This window comes from Takifugu rubripes, chromosome 5 (assembly GCF_901000725.2).
Source record: "Takifugu rubripes chromosome 5, fTakRub1.2, whole genome shotgun sequence".
In the NCBI taxonomy this organism is placed as follows: Eukaryota; Metazoa; Chordata; class Actinopteri; order Tetraodontiformes; family Tetraodontidae; genus Takifugu; species Takifugu rubripes.
In genome coordinates this window covers 14,189,683-14,213,700 of record NC_042289.1, presented here as the reverse complement: position 1 = coordinate 14,213,700, position 24,018 = coordinate 14,189,683, and the positions used below count along the sequence as shown (strand labels likewise).

The window sequence follows — 24,018 nt, the reverse complement described above, 5'->3', positions numbered from 1 at the left end:
CCTGAGGACTCCTGGACCTCCTGAGGACTCCTGGACCTGAGGACTCCTGGACCTGAGGAGTTCTGGACCTGAGGACTCCTGGACCTGAGGACTCCTGGACCTGAGGAGTCCTGGACCTGAGGACTCCTGGACCTCCTGAGGACTCCTGGACCTCCTGAGGACTCCTGGACCTGAGGAGTTCTGGACCTGAGGACTCCTGGACCTGAGGACTCCTGGACCTGAGGAGTCCTGGACCTGAGGACTCCTGGACCTGAGGAGTCCTGGACCTGAGGACTCCTGGACCTCCTGAGGACTCCTGGACCTGAGGACTCCTGGACCTGAGGAGTTCTGGACCTGAGGACTCCTGGACCTGAGGACTCCTGGACCTGAGGAGTCCTGGACCTGAGGACTCCTGGACCTGAGGACTCCTGGACCTGAGGACTCCTGGACCTGTCCCACTCAGCTCTGTTGTGTTGATCCTGGAAGGATCTCGTGTCTCATGTTTATGACGGTTGAGGCTCGAATTATCAGTGCATGATGGGAAACCAAGTTTTCTCCGCAGCTGTTTGGCATTTTTTGTCTTTTTATTAATGAAAATCAGCAGGAAATCTCCTCATCTGTTCTTCATCACTTCCTTCTCCACACAGACAGAAAGAATCAGACCATGAAGCTTCGCAGTATGGAAGACAATCGAGGACAGATGTGAAGAGGCCGTAAAGGGAACGAAGACCATCGTCAGTGGGACCAGTTGTTGGCGCTCGTTAAAATACAGCTGCAAAAGTTTGTTCTTGAAAGGTTCCCCAAATGTGTCTCTAGCTCCTAGCATCTGAAGAGCAACGAGCTAATGAGGTGGCAGAGTGAGACAGTTAGACACTGCTAGCAGATGCTAGCATCCTTTACCATTCGTTAGCAGCCCTTTCCAACTGTTAGTAGCTTTTAGCATCTGCTAGCAGCCTTTAGAATCTTTCACAGACTGAGACGCTCCTCAGCTGGACTTTGTGAATGTAGAGATAAAAATCTATGGTGTAAAACCACAACATGTTCTACAGAGATCCAATCAGAGGCTGAGGGATCCGCAATAAACAAGCGACGCTGCGCTCCTCAAGCTAAGTGTAAACTTAAGTGTAAACGAAAAGAAGATGAAGAAATAAGAGGACTTCTTTCACACTTCCTTTTTTAAAACTGATGATGTCATCAATAATTTGTGAAGTCTTTGTAAAACAGAAGTTGTTTTATGGAATAAAAGAGTGCAGATGATCCGAAGGGGCTGATGGGAAATATTTACAGCAGAACTGTTCTGATCGTCCTGAGGTGTCAGTTCCAGTCTGCACGTGTTCTTCAAACCAAAGATCTCGTGTTCCGTTGAGCACGTGTGACAAACACGTTTATCAGGATTTCCTCTTGTTCACCGTTTTTACGTTTTTCTATACTTTCATTTGTGTTTTTACGGTTTTGTTGTTGTGTCTCCAGGATTCCAGGCTGCTGCCACTAAACTATCTTTAGGAGCTTCTATAGGACTCTGGCTGGATTTTAAGAGCCGTTGGGGTCTCGTAAACCCCAGTGGGCCCCTCTGCTGTAGGAACGCACCCAGACGGACCAATCGGAGCGCTGCTGGAGCCGTGGCTCCGCCCTCTGTAGCTTTATTAGGCTCAGGAAACCAGAATTATGAGAGCGTGAGAGGAAGACAAAGAACAACCATCATGAGGAGGTTGGATCATATCTGAGCTAAGGCGAGCTGGATCTTACCTGTGACACAGACTAAAGCCGTTTAATTTCCTGTTTCCTGTGATTCTCACCTGTGTCGGGTTAACATCCGCATGTTGGCCGCTCCATCTGCTCCCTTCTGGTGGCCGTTGTCCCCGTTTCCTTCCTTCCCAGAGTTCTTTTATTCATTTAGGCGTTTGGATTTTCAGCTTCTGTCTCTACAAAAGTCTCCTGTTGTTTGACTTTGTGTGTTTAACCGTAAAACCGCCTCAGGTGTAGTAAATACAGGCGTTGCATCATTCCTTGAAGCATGAAGCCATTTGACACGTATTCCACGCTAACGCGAGTGTTTGAAGGATCAAACATCTGTAAACACCTTCTCTCCTTCAGTTTTTGCTTTGTGAAGAGAACCAACTGCTTGTTTCGAGGCCCATTTCTGACACCATCAACAACACAATCCTGTCCCACGTTTGAAGACAAGAAGACCTTCACGTCCACAAATGTTGGGTTTAAAGACGTTCATTTGTCTTTGACAAAGACTTTTTAACTAAACTTATCTTCCATAAGGACTGTGAAAGTGTGACTGTCTGCTGTTGCGTGACAACTATCAATCAGGAAATAAAGAAACCACTTCCCTGCCCGTTCCAATGACGTAACAACACCGCATTCGCGTGCTTGCGGCACAGCAGGGGCCTGCACGCGCTCGGCTCCAGCAGCGGCTCCCTCGGCCGACATGGCCGCCTCGCGGCTCCTCTCGGGCGGCCACAGATGGAGCTGAAACCGCGGGAGGGGAAGGGGCGTGGCGCACAAGTAAGGCAGGAATGCAGACCCCGCCCACATCTGCCAAAACTGGGTCGAGCCGCAGCCCCGTTACCGTAACAGCCAGAATACACGCGCAATGTCGTTTAGGGGGCGTGTCTCTGATAGATAGATAGATAGATAGATAGATAGATAGATAGATAGATAGATAGATAGATAGATAGATAGATAGATAGATAGATAGATAGATGGATATTAGACATCAAACTGGTGTCCAGTTACACCAACGAGTAAAACACGCAGTTTAACTCTTCTTTTATGTATCGGCGATTTTTGACCAAATTGCCTGCGTTTGGCGGCAGGGAAGCGCGAGCGCTGGCACGAGCCAACACGAGGCGAGAAAAGTCGCTGCGCTTTTCCTCGGGGTTTTTCGGCCGACCGAGCCGCACGGTCAGCAGTGGGCGGAGTCAGCAGTGGGCGGAGTCAGCCGCCGCCGCAGCCGGAGCAGGAGAACAAAACAACCGCCGGAGCAGCGCAGCCATCCGGGCTGAGTTTGGAAGCTTTCCGTCTTGGAGACAGGGCGACGGGGGTGGGCTGCGGCTCGGACACAGAAGCATGAGAGAGGGCCCTCCAGCCGGGAGCGGCGACACGATGAACGGGGCCGTGTACATCTCGTTTTTTCAGGGCCAGCTGGAGTCCGTGCTGGAGCAGGTCGTTCAGCTCGCCGTCCAGGAAATCAGCAAGACGGTGGGATCCAGCCTGAACACGCTGCTGCTGGAAACGGCCGTAAAAGAGCAAGAAAACCGCCGACTCAGGCACCAGCTGCAGGCGGGGGAGAACCGCAGCAGAGCCGGCGGCCGCCCCACGGAGGGAGGGGGGTCGGCGTCGGGCAGGAAGGCTGGAGATGAGCTGGCTAACCTGGAGCAGAGGCTCCAGCCACCGCAGCAACACGCCCCCGGAGGACAGGGCGGCCAGGCCCGGGTACCCACCGACACACGCCGCCTTCAGCAGAGAGGGCGCATCGTGGGTACGTTACACAACAGAACGCAGCAGAACACAACAGAACACAACATAGCAGAACACAACAGAACACAACATAGCAGAACACAACATAGCAGAACACAACAGAACACAACATAGCAGAACACAACAGAACACAGCAGAACACAACATAGCAGAACACAACATAGCAGAACACAGCAGAACAGAACAGAATGCAGCAGAACACAACAGAACACAACATAGCAGAACACAGCAGAACAGAACAGAATGCAGCAGAACACAACACAACATATCAGAACGCAGCAGAACACAACACAACATAGCCGAACACAACAGAACACAGCACAGCCGAACACAGCAGAATACAACACAACACAACATAGCAGAACACAACAGAACGCAGCAGAACACAACACAACATAGCCGAACACAGCAGAACACAGCACAGCCGAACACAGCAGAATACAACACAACACAACATAGCAGAACACAACAGAACGCAGCAGAACACAACACAACATAGCCGAACACAGCAGAACACAGCACAGCCGAACACAGCAGAATACAACACAACACAACATAGCAGAACACAACAGAACGCAGCAGAACACAACACAACATAGCCGAACACAGCAGAACACAGCACAGCCGAACACAGCAGAACGCAGCAGAATACAGCAGAACACAACACAACATATCAGAACACAACAGAACATTGCACTGCACAACACAACATATCAGAACACAACAGAACATTGCACAGCAGAACAAAACACAACATAGCAGAACGCAGTAGAACAGAACACAGCACAGCCGAACACAACAGAACACAGCAGAATATAGCAGAACACAGCAGAATATAGCAGAACACAGCAGAATGCAGCAGCACACAACAGAACACAACAGAACGTTGCAAAGCCCAACACAACATAGCAGAACACAACAGAACACAACAGAACACAGCAGAACACAACAGAACACAGCACAACCGAACACAGCAGGCGTGTGTCCAGCCTCGGCGTGCTGCTCCGTGCGTGCTGCTCCGTGCGTGCTGCTCCGTGCGTGCTGCTCCGTGTGTGCGTCGTGCATTAGTGGTATAAAAGTGGGCAGTTGTCACATCTGCTGTGAAGCTGCAGAACCGGTTCTGGAGATCACGCAGAGCCACGTAGAACCAAAATTGCCACAGAGGTTAAAAATAAAGGCAACGCTCTGCACAAGCATGTCCATCATAAAAGAAGATTTACGGCCTCGTGGTTCCTGCGGGAGTGGGGGGGCACACAGAGAAGAGGAGCAACTCTGGGGGCCACGACGGGGACTTTGGCTCCGCCCACAGGAGTGACATCATGAAAGTTCACACCATCAACCAGGAATCACCAGCGGAACATCCTGCAGCACGGTTCTGCTCTTTGTCCGTCTCGGCTTTATTGGGCTGGTCCTGGTGCTGGTGGTGGTAGTGGTCCTGGTCCTGGTAGTGGTGCTGGTCCTGGTGCTGGTGCTGGTCCTGGTCCTGGTGCTGAGGCATCATCATCACTGTTGTGACGGCCAATCGGAGCCTGACCTGTGCTGACGTCAGGCTGCAAAGCGAAGTGTCCGGGATGAAGCTGAGGCAGCATCGATACTTCTCACTCCTACTGGATGCTAACAGCTAAAAGCTAATAAAAGCAGGGCTGTCACACACCATTAGCTAGCTGCTGCTAAAACACACACACACACACACACACACACACACTGGATGGCAGGTCGTGGGCTGAACCTTTGAAGTGGATTTAATGTCGCAGCCTGTTGGCGTGAGAGCTGCTGGTGGCCCAAACGGGGGTTTATTGTGAAGGGACATTAACTTCCTGCAGATTTATCTATGACAGTGCTAATAAGTTGCAGGTGTTAGCTTTGCTTTGCTTTGCTCTAGCTAATCATCTGAGTAGAAAACAGGACAGGAAAACATGGACGCAGAGAAAAGAGGTCAAGGAGGAGGTTAGATGATGTGGCTCCACCTCCTGGTCACAACCTGTTTCTTTAGTAAGCAGATTTAAGGTTGAAGATGGGTCTGTCGGGGGTTTCTGCCGATCCCACTCTCACGACGGCCGTCCTCTCCTGCAGACCAGCTGCGGGCGGTCATGGAACACGTCCTCTCCTTCGCCGTACGCGAGCTGACGAACATCGTCGAAGCTTCGTTTGATGACCTCCTGCTGGAGATCACCAAGATGGAGACGGAGCAGCAGGTCCTGGAGGAGCGACTCGGCAAGACCCCCAGCAGAGGAGGTAGAGGAGGCGGGTGGCGGCTGGAGGAGGGGGTCGGAGAATGATTCGGTGTCGCCCAGCGGCTCTGAAGATGCCCGGGTGGACCCCCCCGAGGTCACCAGCACCAAAGAAGAAGTGGGGAGAGAAGGTGAGTGTCTCTGTCTCTCATCAGATTAGTTCAAATCCCCTTCTGAAATGTGTCCCCTGGTTAACCCCCCACCCAGACCCGGAGCGCCTCCCTGTCCTCTCAATGTCTCAGGACTGGACTCCGGTTCTGGACAAAGTCTTCGGTCAGAAGTGGTGCAAAGACATCAGAGACCAGGATGCAAGAGGAAGTGGTGAGCGGGGTCTGGATGAAGGGGGTCACCAGCGGGTGCAGCCCCTCTCGGCCCCCCCCATGACCCTGGAGCCCGCCCCCAGCTCCCCACAGCAGGACCCCCGCTGGACCCCCTTGGAGGACATGGAGGTGTTTTCTCCTGATGATGGTGCCACAGAGACTCGGAGGAGAACGGGGGCCCCAGCCAGCGATGAAGGAGGTGAGAATCGCTGCCAGACGACGGTTTCCCACACTGACACCGCGACCCTGAACGCATCACTCTCATCTTCACAGCTGGATCGTCTGGGCGCCGCTCGTCGGCCTCCATGCTCCACCGTCTCCTGACGCTCCCGTCTCAGCTGATGGAGGATGACGACCAGGCCGCCGTCGCCAGGGAAAACCAGGTCGCTCCGGTGAGCGACAACAACGGTTGCCAAGACGAGGTGGGGCCATCGTCCCCCAGAGTGGAGGAGGAAGAGGAGGAGGAAGAGGAGGAGGAGGAGGAGGGGGAGGGGCATCTTAAAGGGAGGAAGGTGAGGAAGGCTGAACCCAGAACTGCACCTGCCTCGTTCATTAGCCCCTCCCCCTCCTCACCAGGTCCGGCTCCGGTTTGTGTTGTCTCAGCTCATTTCCTGTTTGTGTTTACGTAGAAGAGGAGACGGCGGGTTTGGTCCGAGTGTGGCGACTGTGGCCAGCGGTTCAGTCGGAAGTCTCTTCTCAAGGCGCACCGGCAGACGCACGCCGCCGAAGCGTCGGGCTCCTCGCCGCCGCACGCCCGCCCACCCTCGGCGCTGCGCTACTTCCCGTGTGGGAAAAGAACCGCCTGCAAAGCCACAACTGGACCCGGCTCGGAAGCCTCTCGAGCCCAGCGAGGCTGGACGTGCAGGATCAGGCCGGACCAGAACCAGAATCCATGACGCTCTCCCAAAGGTACGGCGGGCCGCAACAGGAAGTCGACGTTGATTTTTCCTTGACTGAAATGAGTCGTCTGTGGGTGGTTTCAGGACCGACCGTGATCACGGACCCGTGAGGAGGAGACGGGAGGCGCTGATGCCGGAATCATGAGGGATCAAACTGGAATTCACTCGTTTGACCTGGAAGGAGACGGAGGAGAGGAAGCGCTCCAGTGTCCTCTTATTGTCCTCGCTTCTTTTAAAGATCTTCAGGTGAATCTTCGTGTGTTTTAGACTTTTAAGACTTTTTGTTTTGGGGAAAATCTGTTTTTGACTTTTTGAATGTAATGTTTTTTTTTATTCTTTTAAAATTGTATTTTGTACTTTTTAGGGGAAAAAGTGACGGGAGATGATAGAACGGAAAGTGTTTTTGTACCTTTTCTTTCTTTTTGGTCCTTTTTTCAGAACCATGAGCGCACAGTTGAATTAAAGCGCGGTAATCTGTCGTAGATTAACGAATATTAGGACGTTTACGCTGGTAAAACAGACAAAAATGTCTTAAAAGTGAAAGAGAGAAAGCAGGCGGATAAACCGGCTCCGGACGGAAGCCGTCAGGAAATAATACGGATCGGTTGAAAACATTTTTCCAAACTCGGTCCTAAAAGGGCCCAAAGGGGAACCTAAGGATGGTTCCTGTCCTCGGAAGGATAAGCGATAAATAATGAACCGGATCTTGATCCCACGTTGGAAGAGAGACGCAGAGACGAGTGTTTTTACCTTTTATTTATTTTCACAACTGCTCGTTCCTCTGAACTCATTTCCTTCCTGGGTTTTAAGGAAAACTGGATCGTTTCCTTGTTTGTTTTGGGAGCCACCTTCTCCAAACACAGCACCACGCATCGATCCACTCGTCGTGGCGCTCCGGAGCGCCGGCGCAACGCTTTGTCTGCCGATCCAACACGAACACGGTTACCTCATGGCGTCACGCCGTTTGATTTATCCGAACTACGAACGCACAAAGTTTCTCAGGTTTGTTTTTAAACGCGAACAAGACGGAAGTCCGGACGAGCCAAACGAGATCCCGACAAAAGAGTTGAGTGTTGATTTGTCCAGAATCAGGACGTTTCTGGTGTCGTCGTCTTCCATGTTGAATGTGAATGATTCCGTTAAGACGTGTTGTTGACGTAATACGTTAAGACGTGTGACTAGTCTACCTACTCAAATCTGTCGCAGTTTTAACTCTTAACAAATGGAAACTGCTGGTTTAACAGGTGACGCAGACTTGACCTACGGTTATCTTTAATGTGGATTCATTTACAACTATGAGATCATTTCTTTTCAAGGTTTTCTGTCTTTATTTCAATTTATTTTTTCATGATTTTGATTTTTTTTCAAATGTTTTTCTCCAACTTTGTGAACTTTGGTCCAGTGTGGGAGGTCAAGTGGAGATCCTTCTGTTAAACCCTCGCTAGTCGTGTAAAGTCTCCAGTTCCTCAAGTAACCATCCAATTGGTGGTTTGGTGTGTGTGTGTGCGTGTGTGTGTATATAATGTTGATTTCATTAGCTTTCCGAAGTGACAAAGTCGATGCTCAGATTTTTCCAACTCTGCTCAGTGAGAAATGTTACATTAAAAGTGTTCAAATCTGAATCCGAGTTCGTCCGTGTCGCCCACTGATCCTGATGGTCTGGTTTTATTAGCGCGTACAGTCCAGCTACGCCTGTCCTCATTCTAATAAAATCATGGGATTTGGTTCAATTGCAAAGTACTAACTACCCACCAGCATCACCAACTACCCACCACTATCATTAACTACTCACCAGCATCACCAACTACCCACCACTATCATTAACTACTCACTAGCATTCTTAACTACTCACCAGCATCACCAACTACCCACCACTATCATTAACTACTCACTAGCATTCTTAACTACCCACCGGCATCACCAACTACCCACCACTATCATTAACTACACACTAGCATTCTTAACTACTCACCAGCATCACCAACTACCCAAGCATCATTAACAATCCACCAACATCCCTAACTACCCACCAACTCCCGACCAGCACCACCGACTACCCACCACTATCATTAACTACCCACCAGCATCCCTAACTACCTACCACCATCAATAACTACACACAACTACCCGTCGGCATCATCAACTACCCATCAGCATCATCAACTACCCGCCAGCATCACCAACTACCCATCAACTACCCGCCGGCATCATCAACTACCCGCCAGCATAACCAACTACCCACCAGCATCCCTAACTACCTACCACCATCAATAACTACACACAACTACCCGTCGGCATCATCAACTACCCATCAGCATCATCAACTACCCGCCAGCATAACCAACTACCCACTAGCATCCCTAACTTCCCACCACCATCAATAACTACCCATCAACTACCCACCCGAGGTGTGACCTTGGGCCACCACACAAGGTCGCTCACGGTTGTCAATTGACCTGGGGTGACGTCAGAGAAGTGCTGTTTTGGCTCCAGTGACGTAGTTCGGCCAGCGCGTGCTGCCTGTCGGTCCAAAGTGGCGCCGACGTTATAAAAAAGTTCGGAAATAAAGGAGCGCGAGCTTCCCACTCGTGCAGCTGCTGGTGCGCGTGCCCGTCAACGTTACTGCCGTTGCCGTAGTTACCTGAGCGTGCACGAGCGTACGGTGAGTACGCGGGAAGGACGGAGAGGGAGAGAATCCGAGACAGGAAGGAGGGAGGAAAGGAGGAGAGGAAGGAGTTAGTGATAGAGGGGAGGAGAGGAGGCGAGGCGGCGGGTTGTTCTGCCGAGGTGGACGTGGCGGGTCCGGCGGAGTTTAGCTACAAGTGACGGGCAGAGCGGAGGTGGACACGCACGCAGCCGCAGGTAACGTAGCTCTGCCCGCCGGTGTCGCTCCGTTTCTGCTCGGTTCGCGGCTCGTTCGGAGCGGCTGCAGCCTGGTGACAGAGCTCCGCCGTGACACGGCCGGCGGACGCCGCTCCCGCACGGAGCCGCTCCGCGTCTTTTGTGTGACGCTCCGCGCAATAAAGGCAGAAAAGTGTCGAAGACGGCGGAGGAGGTGAAGCCAGCGCTGCCCCCCCTCCCCGCTCCACTCTCACTTTCTCCCCCCTGCTAGCAGCAGTTAGCCTGCTTAGCTTGGTTAGCTTAGCTTCGTGCGGTAAACAAGATGGCCACTGGCTAACTGCGCGAGCTAACTATGATGGCATTTTGCCCTGTCTTTGTATGGCAGAGCAGCGGCAACGAAGACACCGCTGTCACGGCCGTTTTTCGCCCCGGGGGTTTGAAGAACGCGGGTTCGAATCCCGTCACGCAGACCGGAGGATGCGGTGCTGCCGTGAAGCGCACGCAGACGTCCTCGGGGGCACATCAGCTCCAGTCCGCCAGGCTGGTCGGAGGCTGCGTGGCGCCTGGAAGCGGAGCCGCAGCCCGGTGGTGCCGCCCGGTCACCTCGGTGGTGCCGCCCGGTCACAGCGGTGGTGCCGCCCGGTCACCTCGGTGGTGCCGCCCGCTCACAGCGGTGGTGCCGCCCGTCACCTCCGCAGAAACGTCCGGAACTTGCGCCACACCGTCGAACCTTTAGTGTGTTTGCGCGGCTGCGCTGCACGCTAACGGGTTTTTATGCCGGGGCGCGTGTACGTGTAATGACAACAGATAACTGTGCACGGCTCCCATTGGTCACTAGTGAAGCCTGAGTCAAGTTTTGGCCCAGGGTCTCGACCCGGTCCAGGCAGTTTAGCTGGGCAGCGACCCCCGACCCAGATGTGGGGCCCTGGACCCCTGAACGTGTCCCCAAGAGTCTCGGAGGAAACTGCAACACTTGAATGTTTTGTCCCAAAATGTTTCATAAAATGTTAAAAGGGAGAAACAGATTGACTGATTGTCAAACTGGTTCGTTCCAGCTGTGGGCCAGAAGGTGCCCCGTTGCCCCCCCCCCCCAACACACACACACACACACACACTCACCTGACTGATGCTGTCCTGTGTCTCCAGGCTCCTCCCAGCACGCCATCGACCGCCATCGACCGCCACCGCCCCCACCGGCTGCCCCATCACTCAGGGTCACGGCCCTCGGGACTGGTCGGAGGCTTAAGGAGGGGGGACAGGACAGAGCTGGACTCCTCCCACCCTAACGATACTCGAGGCGCTGACCTGGACTGGTGAGAGGATTAGCTCCGCCCCCTCACCATGACAGACTTGGAGACTGAGTGTTTGAGCCTTGGCCTGCCCCCTGATTGTGGGTCCCCTCCCCACCTTATGGACCCCTCTCTACACGTGGATTGTGTCCCTGGACACGCCCCCTCTGCAGCCACGACGCCCACGCTGGCGCTCCTCTCCTCTGATTGCCCCACGCCAACGCTCAGCTCGCTGGCGGCGGAGATCGCCGAGCCGCTGGTGATGTTGCCGTGCGTGAAGAGCGAACCGGAGGACAACGAGCTGGAGCCCATCCGGACTGTGGACCTGTCAGAGATCCAGTCTCTGTCCACTGCTGAGCTGGGCCAGGACCAGATCAAGATGGAGATCAGCGGCCTCGACTACATCAAATCGGAGCATCATGGTCACCACGGCAACAACCACCCGGGCCACTTCAATCAGAGCGACGTGTCGGAGCTGGACTACAAGTCTCACTATGAGCCCATCTCTGTGTTCGACTACATCTCACAGGTGACCGGCCACAGGAGTTAGCGTGACGTTAGCGTGGCGGTAGCTAACGTTGCTAATGTGTGACAGCGGCATCGACGCTACGTGCGCATCCTGACTCTCACACAAACGCCTTCACGTGTGTGTTTTTGTTGCGCAGGTGACGGACACGCTGGACTACATCAAGTCGGACCACCACGTGGACCTGCAGTGCTACTACACGGAGAGCGGCGCCATGGCGGCGGTGTCGCAGCACAACGCGCTGGAGTCCATCCACATGGCCGAGCTCCGCACCGAGCTCAACAAGCTGCGCCCTGACCCGCTGCCCATGGACGGCCTCGGGAAGCCGGATCCGGAGTTCGGAGGCGGGACGTTGTACGAGCTGCAGCCGGCCGGGGAGAGGAAGACGGCGGAGGTGTCGAGCGGCGCCGCCACTCACGGGGCGGGTAGAGGCGGGTCAAAGAACCAGAACCCGACGGTGAGGAAACCCCGCAACATGCACGGCGAGAAGCCGTTCTCCTGCACGCAGTGCGGCAAGAACTTCAGCACCCTGGGAAATCTGAAAACCCACCAGCGGATCCACACAGGTGAGCGGCCGTACACCTGCTCCCAGTGCGGCAAGAGCTTCGGCCAGGCCGGCAACCTCAAACGCCACCAGCTGATCCACACGGGCCAGAAGCCGTACGTGTGCGCACACTGCCCCAAAGGCTTCACCAAGGCCGACGACCTGCGCTCCCACCAGAGGCTGCACACAGGTGAGCGGCCGTTCATCTGCACCACCTGTGGGAAGAGCTTCTGCCAGTCGAAGGAGCTGAAGGCGCATCAGCTGAGCCACACGGGCGAGCGGCCGTTCTGCTGCCCGCACTGCGGCAAGAGCTTCTCCAAGGAGACCAGCTACCGGAACCACGTGCAGATCCACACGGGGGAGAAGCCCTTCACCTGTTCTCAGTGTGGGAAGACTTTCAGCAACTCAGGTGTCCTAAAGACGCACGAGAAGATCCACACGGGCGAGCGGCCCTTCGGCTGCACGCAGTGCGGCAAGAGCTTCGGCCGCCTCGGCCACCTCAAGGCCCACCAGCAGATCCACACGGGCGAGCGCCCGTACGCCTGCCCGCACTGCGCCAAGACTTTCAGCCAGTCGGGCCACCTCAAAGCACACGAGCAGATCCACAAACGCGAGCGCGGCGACACGGCGAGCAGCGGCGGCGACACGGCGAGCAGCGGCGGCGACACGGTCGGCAGCGACAGCAGCTAGAACAAAGTATTACTCTTTTCTAACCTTGTACCCACGTTTCCCCTTGGAACCTTTTCGTACTTTCATACTTTTATGCTCTTTTGCATTCAGACTGTGGGAGGGTGAATTATGCAAGTGTGTGTGTGTGTGTGTGTGTGTGCGTGAGTGTGTGAGAGTGAGTGTGTGTGTGTGTATGTGAGAGTGAGTATGTGTGTGTGTGTATGTGAGAGTGAGTGTGTGTGTGTGTGTGTGTGAGAGTATGTGAGAGTGAGTATGTGTGTGAGTGTGTGTGTGCGTGTGAGTATGATAGTGTGTGTGTGTGTGTGAGAGAGCATGATAGTGTGTGTGTGTGTGTGAGAGAGCATGATAGTGTGTGTGTGTGTGTGTGTTGGGTGAAGACAAAGTCTCAGTTACTACTTTGAGTACTTCTCGGTACATAAGCACAAATACTGGAGGACTTCCTGTTTCAGTCACGGACCAGGAGAAGCAACAGAACCAGGATCCAGATTACAGGAACCGTTTCACATCAGCTGTTCTGGACGACTCCGTCGTCCCGCTCGTCTCCTGGCGCCGGTACAGGAGTTGGGCTTTGATCAGGGTCAAAGTGGCGGCTAACCTCCCTCGCTGTGCCTCTGCAGACCAATAAAATAAAGACTGGCGTCCCAGACCCGCGGGTCAGGCGCTCCAGAACCGCCCTCTGGGCCCCTCAGTTTTCTGAATGAGAGAAAAAGTCGTGAATCAAAGTTTGTTTGGAAAAACAAAAGTTTTTACGTTAAAGTATTTGTTTAAAAAAACCCAGTCAAAATGAGGGAAAACTCATTTTATCTCCATAAACAAACAGAATTCAGGTCTTTTAACTTATTCTTTTTACTTTTTTATACAATCAGAACCGGCCCGGTGGAACGCCAGGACGGCGTTTTTCAGAATAAAAGCGCCGCGCCGTCTGTACCGGGCCCGGTTCTGCCCTGCCAAACAAGCACTTCCTGCCAGCTGCTTTTATTTTGTAGTGAACAGTGTCGGCTGACGGGTCGGTTACTGACCCCGGATCAGCCGATGACCTTCAGATCATTCCGTGATGATGTCACCTGAACTGGACTTTTGGTGGGTTCTGACAGGACCAAATGTAACCGTGCCGATCGCTCACTGTGTACAAACCTGTTGATTATTGAGCTCTTCACAAATGATGCAGCATCTTGTACTGGAACAATAAACATTAAGAAACTTCCGGCGGCATTATTTCACTGGTTGTCATGGGAACCCACTGAAATGTGCTGGGATTATTGATCTCGCGCGATAGCGACGCCCGCTGGCGGGACGGTGTCACCGCAGCCCCGTGACATCAACAAAGATGGCCGACACCAAAGAGGACGACGTCATCAACCCTGGACGGCTGAAAGTTGGAGGCGTAACCATGGTAACCAGGAAAATGCCCCTTTGCCACCCACAGGAAGGATTTCATCACTTCCTACACATTGATCGGCTTTATTGAAGTGTTTTTAATGAAATTCTGGGACTTTGGTGATTCCAGGTGACTTTTATTTCCAAGAACTGACAGAAAACGCTTCCGACCCATCAGACAGGAAGAACGTGTCAGCTGAGGAGGAGTTCTTGGCGTCCCACCTCACTGGGCCTCCACCATGGTCTCGTTTAAGGACAAACCTCTACAGGAGACAAGCAGCAGTGATGTCATCGCTCTAGTTGATCATTGATTACCAGATCTCTCTGGCTGAATCACCTGACTCCCTCCCCGTCCAGCAGCCGGCGGTACTCTGCGATCTCCAGCTCCAGCCTGGTCTTGATGTCCAGCAGGATCTGGTAGTCCTGTCTCTGGCGCTCCAGGTCGGCCCTGAGCTGCGTCAGCTGCTCCTCCATGCTGGACACCTGTGGAGACGCAGGTGATTCTAGGCTCAGAGCAGCTGAAGGAGGCTCACGCGTGACCGGGACTCACCTGCATCTGGTAGCCGTTCAGCTGCATGGCGAACCGGTTCCTGGTATCAGCCAGGGTGGCTTCCAGAGACGCTTTCTGTGGGAGGACAAGAGCAGATCGACCAGTCGTGGTAAAAACCACCTCGGAACCACTAAATTACAAATCTGGCATCTGCTCGTCCTCATATTTTAAACCCCAGAAGAAATAAACCTTAAATCACGGTAACTCAGCATTCGCCGACATGTTCTAGGGGCGAAGCGCCAACTGATGCTAACTGTTAGCTGTGTAGCAGCAGCTAGCTGGAAGGTTGCCCCGGCCCCTGGAGGCATCAGATGTTTCTCCTTCGTTCATTTGGAAAATGATCTCGATGAATTCACAAACCAGCAAACAAAAGTTGAGCAGTGAAGGCGTGGCCTCCTCAGTTTAGCGCGTGCTAGCGCCGTGCTCACCATGCTGAGCTGTGACTGGAGCTCGATCTCCAGAGCCTGAAGCTGAGTCTTCACCGCCTTCACCTCCATGGTGGAGGACTTCAGCGTCTGCTCTGTGGTCACCACCTCCTGCGAGAGCGTCTCTGACTGACAACATCAAAGCCACGTTAGCACTGACCCGCAGCTCTGACCCACCCTGAGCCCGAGCCTCTCCCAACCTTGGCCTGGTACCAGTTCTCCAGGTCTCTGCGGTTCTTGGCGGCAACCGTCTCGTAGTGTTCTCGGATGTCATCCAGAACCTTCTGGAGGTCCTGCTGGGGGGTTGCGTCCACTTCCACATTCACCTGACCGCTCATCTGAGCTCTCATGGCTGCCAGATCCTGCGTGAGGTCAAAGGTGGAACTCAGTCAGGTGATGACACAAGTGGGAGGAGCTTCTGCTTTAGAACCAAACCTCTTCAACAGTGTTTTAGAGTCCTGGCAGTCTAGTTAACCACGCCCACTTCTACCTACACATGGTCTATCAGGCTAACGTGACGATAGATGCTAACTATCGTTAGCTTCATAATAAGGATTCGACAGTGGGAGCAGGGAGGTGGCAGAACCTCCAGGTGGTTGCTCTTCATGGAGTCCAGCTCGTCCTTCAGAGAGTCGATCTGCATGCTCAGGTCCGTCTTGACTGCTCCCAGTTCTCCCAGCAGCATCTTCAGCCCGGCGATGTCGGCCTCCACCGACTGGTGCATCGACAACTCGTTCTCAAACCTGCACATTGGGAACAAGTTTGGGTTTTAACACACACTCACTAATACACACACACACACACACACTCACTAATACACACACACACACACTCACTAATACACACACACACACACTCACTAATACACTCACACACACTCACTAATACACACACACACACACTCACTAATACACTCACACACACTCACTAATACACACACACTCACACACACTCACTAATACACACACTCACACTCACTCACTAATACACACACTCACACTCACTAATACACACACACTCACTAATACACACACACACACACTCACTAATACACTCACACACACTCACTAATACACACACTCACACTCACTCACTAATACACACACACACACACACTCACTAATACACTCACACACACTCACTAATACACACACTCACACACACTCACTAATACACACACTCACACTCACTCACTAATACACACACTCACACACACTCACTAATACACACACACTCACACACACTCACTAATACACACACACACACACACTCACTAATACACACACACACACACACACTCACTAATACACTCACACACACTCACTAATACACACACACACACACACACTCACTAATACACACACACACACACACACTCACTAATACACTCACACACACTCACTAATACACACACACTCACACTCACTCACTAATACACACACTCACACTCACTCACTAATACACACACTCACTCACTAATACACACACTCACTCACTAATACACACACTCACACTCACTCACACAAACACTAAAACAAATTTTTCATTCTCTTAAAATTTGGCTTCACATGCTGTATTTGAACTGCAACCAGTAGAGGGAGACAGGCAGGCAGGCAGACAGGTAGACAGGCAGACAGACAGGCAGGCAGACAGACAGGCAGGCAGGCAGGCAGACAGACACACAGACAGGCAGACAGACAGACACACACACAGACAGGTAGACAGACACACACAGACAGGCAGACAGAGAGACAGACAGGCAGACAGACAGGCAGGCAGACAGACAGGCAGGCAGGCAGACAGACACACAGACAGGCAGGCAGACAGACAGGCAGACAGACAGGCAGGCAGACAGACAGGCAGGCAGACAGACACACACACAGACAGGTAGACAGACACACACACAGACATGCAGACAGACAGGTAGACAGACACACACAGACAGGCAGACAGAGAGACAGACAGGCAGGAAGGTAGACAGGCAGGCAGGTAGACAGACACACACACAGCCAGACAGACAGGCAGGTAGACAGACAGACAGACAGGTAGACAGACAGACAGGTAGACAGACAGACAGACTTGAGCCTGAAGTCGTCTTGAGCGAGCTTTGCGTTGTCGACGCTCAGGACGACGGAGCCTTTGGCCACGATGGCGTCCTGGATCTGGAAACACACAACAGGTCCCTGAATGCATCACGATGAGATATGACTGAATGTGTCAATCACAGCAGGGGGCGTGGCTTCTTTATCCGCCACAGTCTGATTCAGACCTGAATTATTGGGTATTGATCAGTCATCAGGTGGGTCCATCAACAGCAGCGCTGAGGAACTTTCCCATGATGCACCTGTTCCTCACCTTGCCCTGCAGATCTGCGATGGTGACGAAGAACTCGCTGTAGTCCCGGACGGACGGACCGACCCTGTTCTCGATGTACTGCCGGATCTTCAGCTCCAGCTCTCCGTTGGCCTTCTCCAGCGAGCGCACCTTCTCCAGGTAGGTGGCCAGGCGGTCGTTCAGGTTCTGCATGGCGAACTTCTCGTTCCCGAGCAGACTGTCATCTGTCGACACCACAAAGCTGGACCCTCCGGCCGAGCCCGAGCCCGAGCCCGAGCCCAGGCCCAGGCCCAGGCCCAGGCCGCTGGAGAAGCTCCTGCTGGCCTGGGAGGCCTTCACCCCGACCCCTCCGGCTCCACCAACCACGCTGAAGGAGCTCATGCCGCCGTACGAAACTCGTCCTGGGGCGTAGGCGCCGCCTCTGATGGAGGTCCGTGAGGTCGTCATCGACATGATGGTGAAGGAGCAGCACCTCGTGAGATGAAGATGGCTGGAGAAGTAGTGAGGAGATCAGGGGCCCTTCTACCTTTTAAAGGTGCTCAGGTGGGCGGGGCTTAAGGACAGGGCGGGTGGATAAAACTGGTTTTTTGCGTCTCCTAGTCTTCACTTGAACCCTGAGGACATTCTGAGTTCCAGATGTCAGTGAAGCCATCGTACTGGTACAATTGGGCTGTTTTTCATTCCTTCGCTCTGAAATGTCCTCGCAGCGGCGAGCGCTCACCTGGCTCAGCAGGTGAGCGCGGTGGGAAAACGCCCTCGGCTCACAGTCACATTGTTGTGCTGTCACAAAGATCTGTGGGACATTGTGGTGTGGGTGTCTCTACTTCTATATCCAGAAGATGTTGGCTGCTCATGAAGGGTGTGTTGCCCGTTAGCGACAGTTTTAGCTAGCGTGGCCCCCCGCTGCCCGTTAGCGACAGTTTTAGCTAGCGTGGCCCCCCGCTGCCCGTTAGCGACAGTTTTAGCTAGCGTAGCCCCCCGCTGCCCGTTAGCGACAGTTTTAGCTAGCGTGGCCCCCCGCTGCCCGTTAGCGACAGTTTTAGCTAGCGTGGCCCCCCGCTGCCCGTTAGCGACAGTTTTAGCTAGCGTGGCCCCCCACTGCCCGTTAGCGACAGTTTTAGCTAGCGTGGCCCCCTGCTATTTTAACCTGAAGTGTGCAGCAGCTGAGCCTTTTTATCATTATTATATCACAGAAGAACTGCTGCCAAAAACTGCTAAAAACCTAAATTAGCCGCGAGCAGCTGCTCATATTTAAGCTCCTTCGACAGGTTTCAACTGAAACCAGAAGAGGTGAAGAATGTGAGTTCTTCTCCCCTCAGGACCAGCGCCTCATAAATCAGAGGAGATCCACAACCCAGCCACACACACACACACACACACACACACACACACCCACTCACACACACACACACACACACCCACCCACTCACACACACACACACTCACACACACACACACCCACCCACTCACACACACACACACACACACACACCCACTCACTCACACACACACACACACCCACTCACACACTCACACACACACACACACACACCCACTCACACACACCCACCCACTCACACACACACACACTCACACACACACACACACTGGTTACAAGATGAAGATACTGGAGAACGTTGTGTCGGGACCGATGGCGGCAGCTAACAAGCTAAAGTTGTTCTGTAAACCCGCCAACCTTCTTATATAATAATATATAATATCAACATCTAATTGGAGGAAGGATGACTGATGAGGTCCTGACACATTTGAACGCACATGAACTCCATAAGAACAGAAAAACAAGTTATTTGTTATCATGACAGAAGAGAGGCGGGGCTTAGAGGATTACCTGTCCAATCACAGCCCTCCCTGCTGTCTCACCTGACAGGTGACCTCGCTCTTCAAACAACTGTTGTTCTAAAGGAAAGACCAGGATTTGGTTGAGTTGATGAGAAATGAGCGCACAGACATGTTTCCTAGTGTTTGTTGAGTTGTGTTACCATGGTGACGGTTCCTCAACAGTTCCTTTGTTCTAGTTGTAACCGAAGAGAACGGATCACATGACTCTGGCATCACTTCCTGTCACAGCAGGGAATCTAATGAGGAGCAGCAGGAAAAGGTGAGATGACTGATCCAAAGCGGCTCACCTACCAACCACAGGTCTCCATCAGTCCCGGGGGTCCCTACTGGGTCAGGATACCAGCAGAACCAGGCAGGACCTTCACAGCTTGCTGTCCAGATCCAGCATGTGTTGCTCCTCAGAGTGCTTATATTAAACTCTGGTCTGGTTGATAGATAACCCCGACCCCAAAGTCTCTGGTCCCTGGTCCCTGGTCCCTGGTCTCTGGTCCCTGGTCCCTGGTCCCTGGTCCCTGGTCTCTGGTCTCTGGTCTCTGGTCCCTGGTCTCTAGTCCCTGGTCTCTGGTCTCTGGTCTCTGGTCCCTGGTCCCTGGTCCCTGGTCTCTGGTCTCTGGTCTCTGGTCTCTGGTCTCTGGTCCCTGGTCTCTAGTCTCTAGTCTCTGGTCCCTGGTCCCTGGTCCCTGGTCCCTGGTCCCTGGTCTCTAGTCCCTGGTCCCTGGTCCCTAGTCTCTAGTCCCTGGTCTCTAGTCACTGGTCTCTAGTCCCTGGTCCCTGGTCTCTAGTCCCTGGTCTCTAGTCCCTGGTCCCTGGTCTCTAGTCCCTGGTCTCTAGTCCCTGGTCCCTAGTCTCTAGTCCCTGGTCTCTAGTCACTGGTCTCTAGTCCCTGGTCTCTAGTCCCTGGTCCCTGGTCTCTAGTCCCTGGTCCCTGGTCTCTAGTCCCTGGTCTCTAGTCCCTGGTCCCTGGTCCCTGGTCTCTAGTCCCTGGTCCCTGGTCTCTAGTCCCTGGTCCCTGGTCTCTAGTCCCTGGTCCCTGGTCTCTAGTCTCTAGTCCCTGGTCCCTGGTCTCTAGTCCCTGGTCTCTGGTCCCTGGTCCCTGGTCTCTGGTCTCTGGTCTCTGGTCTCTGGTCTCTGGTCTCTGGTCTCTGGTCTCTGGTCTCTGGTCTCTAGTCCCTGGTCCCTGGTCTCTAGTCCCTGGTCTCTGGTCCCTGGTCCCTGGTCTCTGGTCTCTGGTCTCTGGTCTCTGGTCCCTGGTCTCTAGTCCCTGGTCTCTAGTCCCTGGTCCCTGGTCTCTAGTCCCTGGTCCCTGGTCTCTAGTCCCTGGTCCCTGGTCTCTAGTCCCTGGTCCCTTCAGAGTTTTTTCAGAGCTGTAATAAAACACTGCTCAGCTTCAGCATGAGATAAAGGCCGTTGCCGTGGTAACCGTCTGTTCGGACCTCGATGCAGGTCCCTCCAGGTCCTCGTTCTCGTAGCTTAGTGCTAATTTTCCGGCTGAAACTGGTTCCAGGGACGTGAACCTCACAACCTCTGTCTGGAACAATAAAGGCTGAACCTGAGCCTGCGGCTGACAGCGGTTACGCAACATCGGCCGCAGGTGAGGGCGGAGCCCCGCCAGAGGGCCAGGTCGGGTTTCACACCCCCAACCTGAAACACAATCTTTCCCTTCAAACTCACACACACACACACACACACACCCACACACCGACACACACACACACCGACACACACACACACACACACACACACCGACACACACACACCCACACACCGACACACACACACACCGACACACACACACACTGACACACACACACACACACACACACACACCGACACACACACACACACACACCCACACACCGACACACACCCACACAGCCATACACACACACACTGACACACACACACACACACACCCTGGACGGCCACACTATGACCTCATTCTGACCACCTGACAGGTAGGAGCACATCAAGGCTCAGGTATCTACATTAGAGGTGACAGCTGGTCCACGCGCGCCTCCTGCTTGGTGGAGCTGGTACTGGGTGGACCCAGGTCCATGTCCCGACCTGGACTTGCTTTGAGCGAGTATCTGGAAGAGGACCGACATGCAGGTCCACCCCTCCCACTCAGGTGCATTTACCTTCCTTCAGGGCACGGATACAAGACCATTGCTGAGGACCAGGACCGAGACCAGGACCAGGACCAAGACCAGGGTCTTGTGTGTGTTTCTATGCGTTAATATCTAAATAGTTTCGTTTCTAGAAATGTTTTGAATGTTGCCTAACCGTAACCCTGATGGCGGTCGTGTTGAGACCGTCCAGCAGGGGGCAGCAGAGACCTTCACCTGGAGGTGTTTCATGGCGTCCTCGTTAAAAAACACACGACACTCAGAATTTTCTCATTGGATTTATTTTGAAGGTGAGGCTTTTTGCTCGGCATCATTTGGCTACCATGGCAACAATGAGTGACGACTGAGCGTTGCCCCTGGCAACACCTCGCTACGCAGAGGTGGTGGAGGAGGAGACCACCCTCCCATCGACCACCTCTTCCACCACCACCACCGTCCGCGTGGTTGTTGTGGTCGAGGAGGAGGAGCTGCTGAGCAAACGGAGAAGAGACATTTGGTGACCTGTGACCTCAACCTTTGGGACCCCACAGGAAGCTCACCAGAAGGTCATGTGACGTCTCACCTGGTCATCGACTCCCCGTCCAGCAGCCGACGGTACTCTGCGATCTCCAGCTCCAGCCTGGTCTTGATGTCCAGCAGGATCTGGTAGTCCTGGCTCTGGCGCTCCAGGTCGGCCCTGAGCTGCGTCAGCTGCTCCTCCATGTTGGACACCTGTGGAGACGCAGGTGATTCTAGGCTCAGTGGGAAGGTCACCTGAGGACCCATCAGCACCGTGTAAACCTGTCCACACTGGCACTGGCTGCCTCAGGGGGCGGGGCCGACTCACCTGAGCCTGGTAGCTGGAGAGCATCACGGCGTAGCGGTTCTGCGTCTCAGCTAGAGTTCCTTCCAGGGACGCTTTCTGCAAACGCCCGAGAAGAAGAAGAATTTCACACAGTCCAAGTCCAAAGCTGCCGTCCACAGAGACGATAGGAAGCAGTGATTGATCAGAAGCTCCGATCAATACTGCAGCTGCTCACCAGGCCCTGCAGCGACTGCAGCTCGATCTGCAGCGACTGCAGCGTTCGCTTCACCTCCGTCACCTCGGTGCGAGACGTCTGCAGCGTCACGGTCTGGTTCATCACCTCTTTGTTCAGCGCCTCGGTCTGCACACACACACACACACACACAGGCACGCACGCACACACACACAGGCACACACACACACACACACACACACACACACACAGGCACGCACACACACACACACACACAGGCACACACACACACACACAGGCACACGCACACACACACACACAGGCACACGCACACACACACACACACAGGCACACGCACACAGGCACACGCACACACACACACACACACAGGCACACGCATACACACGCACACACACACACATGCACACACACGCCCTCGTGAAGAGCAGGGCCACCTTGTTTTTGCTGCCGCAGGAAGTGATGTCACAGACTAACCTTGGTGTTGAACCAGATCTCGAGCTCCCTCTGGTTCTTGGCGGTGATGCCCTCGTAGTGCTCTCTGATGTCGGCCATCACCTTGGTGAGGTCCTGCGCTGGGGCGGCGTCCACCTCCACGTGGACCTGACCGCTCATCTGGGCGCGCATCGCCAGCAGCTCCTGTAGACACGTTTTAGCGACGCGTCGCCACCAAACATCACTGCTGCTGTTTCTGTACCAACCTCCTCGTGGTTCTTCTTCAGGAAGACCAGCTCCTCCCGCAGACCTTCGATCTGCATCTCCAAGTCGGTCCGTTGCAGCGTCAGCTCATCCAGGACTCTCCTCAGCCCGGCGGTGTCGCCCTCCACCGACTGACGCATGGTGAGCTCGTTCTCGAACCTGCGGGACGGGCGAGGCCTCCGTTAACCTCCCTCAGTACTGACAGACACTCACGTGGAGCAGTGCGCTAAGCTAACGGCTGACTTGGTCTTGAAGTCATCGGCGGCCAGGCGAGCGTTGTCGAGGCTCAGATGCACGGCGCCGTTCACCTTCAGGGCGTCCTGGATCTGGAAACACAGTTAGCGTTCAGTGACCAGGCGGACGCCCGCCCAGCGCTCCAGGTGGGGAGGACAGGTGTTACCTTGCCCTGCAGCTCTGCGATGGTGATGAAGAAGGCGCCGTAGTCTCGGGTGGTGGGGCCGACCTTGCTCTCCACATACTGCCGGATCTTCAGCTCCAGCTCTCCGTTGGCCTTCTCCAGCGAGCGCACCTTCTCCAGGTAGGTGGCCAGGCGGTCGTTCAGGTTCTGCATGGCGAACTTCTCGTTTCCGATCAGGTTGTCGTCCGTCCCGGACGTGCTGTAGCTGATGGAGGAGGAGTAGCCGCCGCCGCCGCCGCCGCCCGCTGAGGCGGAGGAGGCGCGGACGCTTCCGTACCCTCCATAGACGCTGGCAGCCCGGATGGATGAAATCCGTCCGCTGCCACCGCCGATCAGGGAGCCTCCGGAGGACCTCACAGAGGACGAAGAGCGAGACATGAAGCTGGTCGAGGTCATGCTGGATGGCGTCTTCCTGCTGCTGAGAGA

The 24,018-nt window shown here is 54.1% G+C and overlaps 4 protein-coding genes and 1 long non-coding RNA gene across 6 annotated transcripts in view; 2 read left to right on the top strand and 3 right to left on the bottom strand.

Annotated features, from left to right (window-relative positions):
• Positions 1 to 3,093: 3,093 nt before the first annotated feature.
• On the top strand, positions 3,094 to 8,540 carry LOC105416509 (uncharacterized). The gene is made up of 7 exons (XM_029836709.1): positions 3,094 to 3,469; positions 5,542 to 5,663; positions 5,704 to 5,830; positions 5,907 to 6,218; positions 6,293 to 6,531; positions 6,649 to 6,928; positions 7,003 to 8,540. The coding sequence occupies exons 1-6, from the start codon at positions 3,094 to 3,096 to the stop codon at positions 6,913 to 6,915; spliced, it is 1,443 nt and encodes a 480-aa protein (XP_029692569.1). The 3' UTR covers positions 6,916 to 6,928; positions 7,003 to 8,540.
• A 1,067-nt stretch (positions 8,541 to 9,607) lies between these two features.
• LOC105416507 (zinc finger protein 436-like) lies at positions 9,608 to 13,036 on the top strand. Its single transcript, XM_011604358.2, has 3 exons — positions 9,608 to 9,780; positions 10,906 to 11,577; positions 11,714 to 13,036. The coding sequence occupies exons 2-3, from the start codon at positions 11,101 to 11,103 to the stop codon at positions 12,806 to 12,808; spliced, it is 1,572 nt and encodes a 523-aa protein (XP_011602660.2). The 5' UTR covers positions 9,608 to 9,780; positions 10,906 to 11,100; the 3' UTR covers positions 12,809 to 13,036.
• A 1,265-nt stretch (positions 13,037 to 14,301) lies between these two features.
• LOC115249953 (keratin, type I cytoskeletal 13-like) lies at positions 14,302 to 18,019 on the bottom strand. Its single transcript, XM_029836670.1, has 8 exons — positions 17,516 to 18,019; positions 17,240 to 17,322; positions 15,747 to 15,903; positions 15,361 to 15,522; positions 15,164 to 15,289; positions 14,736 to 14,810; positions 14,523 to 14,668; positions 14,302 to 14,448 (listed from the first exon to the last, which is right to left on the bottom strand). The coding sequence occupies exons 1-8, from the start codon at positions 17,945 to 17,947 to the stop codon at positions 14,409 to 14,411; spliced, it is 1,221 nt and encodes a 406-aa protein (XP_029692530.1). The 5' UTR covers positions 17,948 to 18,019; the 3' UTR covers positions 14,302 to 14,408.
• A 1,219-nt stretch (positions 18,020 to 19,238) lies between these two features.
• Positions 19,239 to 19,870, bottom strand: LOC115249962 (uncharacterized). The gene is made up of 3 exons (XR_003888564.1): positions 19,646 to 19,870; positions 19,495 to 19,573; positions 19,239 to 19,411 (listed from the first exon to the last, which is right to left on the bottom strand). It is a non-coding gene; the product is annotated as an uncharacterized lncRNA (long non-coding RNA).
• A 1,875-nt stretch (positions 19,871 to 21,745) lies between these two features.
• The window catches only part of LOC115249951 (keratin, type I cytoskeletal 13-like), a 2,304-nt gene continuing 31 nt past the window's right edge, over positions 21,746 to 24,018 (bottom strand). Inside the window, exons 1-8 of one of the 2 annotated variants that reach the window (XM_029836666.1) lie at positions 23,575 to 24,018; positions 23,418 to 23,500; positions 23,177 to 23,333; positions 22,953 to 23,114; positions 22,500 to 22,625; positions 22,307 to 22,381; positions 22,043 to 22,191; positions 21,746 to 21,947 (exon numbers count right to left, since the gene is read on the bottom strand). The exon at positions 23,575 to 24,018 is cut by the window's right edge and continues 31 nt beyond it. In XM_029836666.1, coding sequence (XP_029692526.1) covers positions 21,851 to 21,947; positions 22,043 to 22,191; positions 22,307 to 22,381; positions 22,500 to 22,625; positions 22,953 to 23,114; positions 23,177 to 23,333; positions 23,418 to 23,500; positions 23,575 to 23,988 — 1,263 coding nt within the window. In that variant the 5' untranslated portion in view covers positions 23,989 to 24,018 and the 3' untranslated portion in view covers positions 21,746 to 21,850. Of the gene's footprint in view, positions 21,951 to 22,042; positions 22,192 to 22,306; positions 22,382 to 22,499; positions 22,626 to 22,952; positions 23,115 to 23,176; positions 23,334 to 23,417; positions 23,501 to 23,574 lie in introns of both variants that reach the window. The other variant, XM_029836665.1, reaches the window with a different exon arrangement.

What these genes read in the sequence shown, in the direction of transcription:
- LOC105416509 (XM_029836709.1), top strand. Translation starts at nt 3,094, where the DNA reads ATGAACGGGGCCGTGTACATCTCGTTTTTTCAGGGCCAGCTGGAGTCC. An exon ending in GCAGAGAGGGCGCATCGTGG is followed by an intron (nt 3,470 to 5,541) that starts GTACGTTACACA and finishes CCTCTCCTGCAG; the next exon opens with ACCAGCTGCGGGCGGTCATG. An exon ending in AGAAGAAGTGGGGAGAGAAG is followed by an intron (nt 5,831 to 5,906) that starts GTGAGTGTCTCT and finishes CCCCCCACCCAG; the next exon opens with ACCCGGAGCGCCTCCCTGTC.
- LOC105416507 (XM_011604358.2), top strand. Translation starts at nt 11,101, where the DNA reads ATGACAGACTTGGAGACTGAGTGTTTGAGCCTTGGCCTGCCCCCTGAT. An exon ending in TGTTCGACTACATCTCACAG is followed by an intron (nt 11,578 to 11,713) that starts GTGACCGGCCAC and finishes TTTGTTGCGCAG; the next exon opens with GTGACGGACACGCTGGACTA.
- LOC115249953 (XM_029836670.1), bottom strand. Translation starts at nt 17,947, where the DNA reads ATGTCGATGACGACCTCACGGACCTCCATCAGAGGCGGCGCCTACGCC. An exon ending in CAAGACGACTTCAGGCTCAA is followed by an intron (nt 15,904 to 17,239) that starts GTCTGTCTGTCT and finishes CCCAATGTGCAG; the next exon opens with GTTTGAGAACGAGTTGTCGA. An exon ending in CTGGACGGGGAGGGAGTCAG is followed by an intron (nt 14,449 to 14,522) that starts GTGATTCAGCCA and finishes TGTCTCCTGTAG; the next exon opens with AGGTTTGTCCTTAAACGAGA.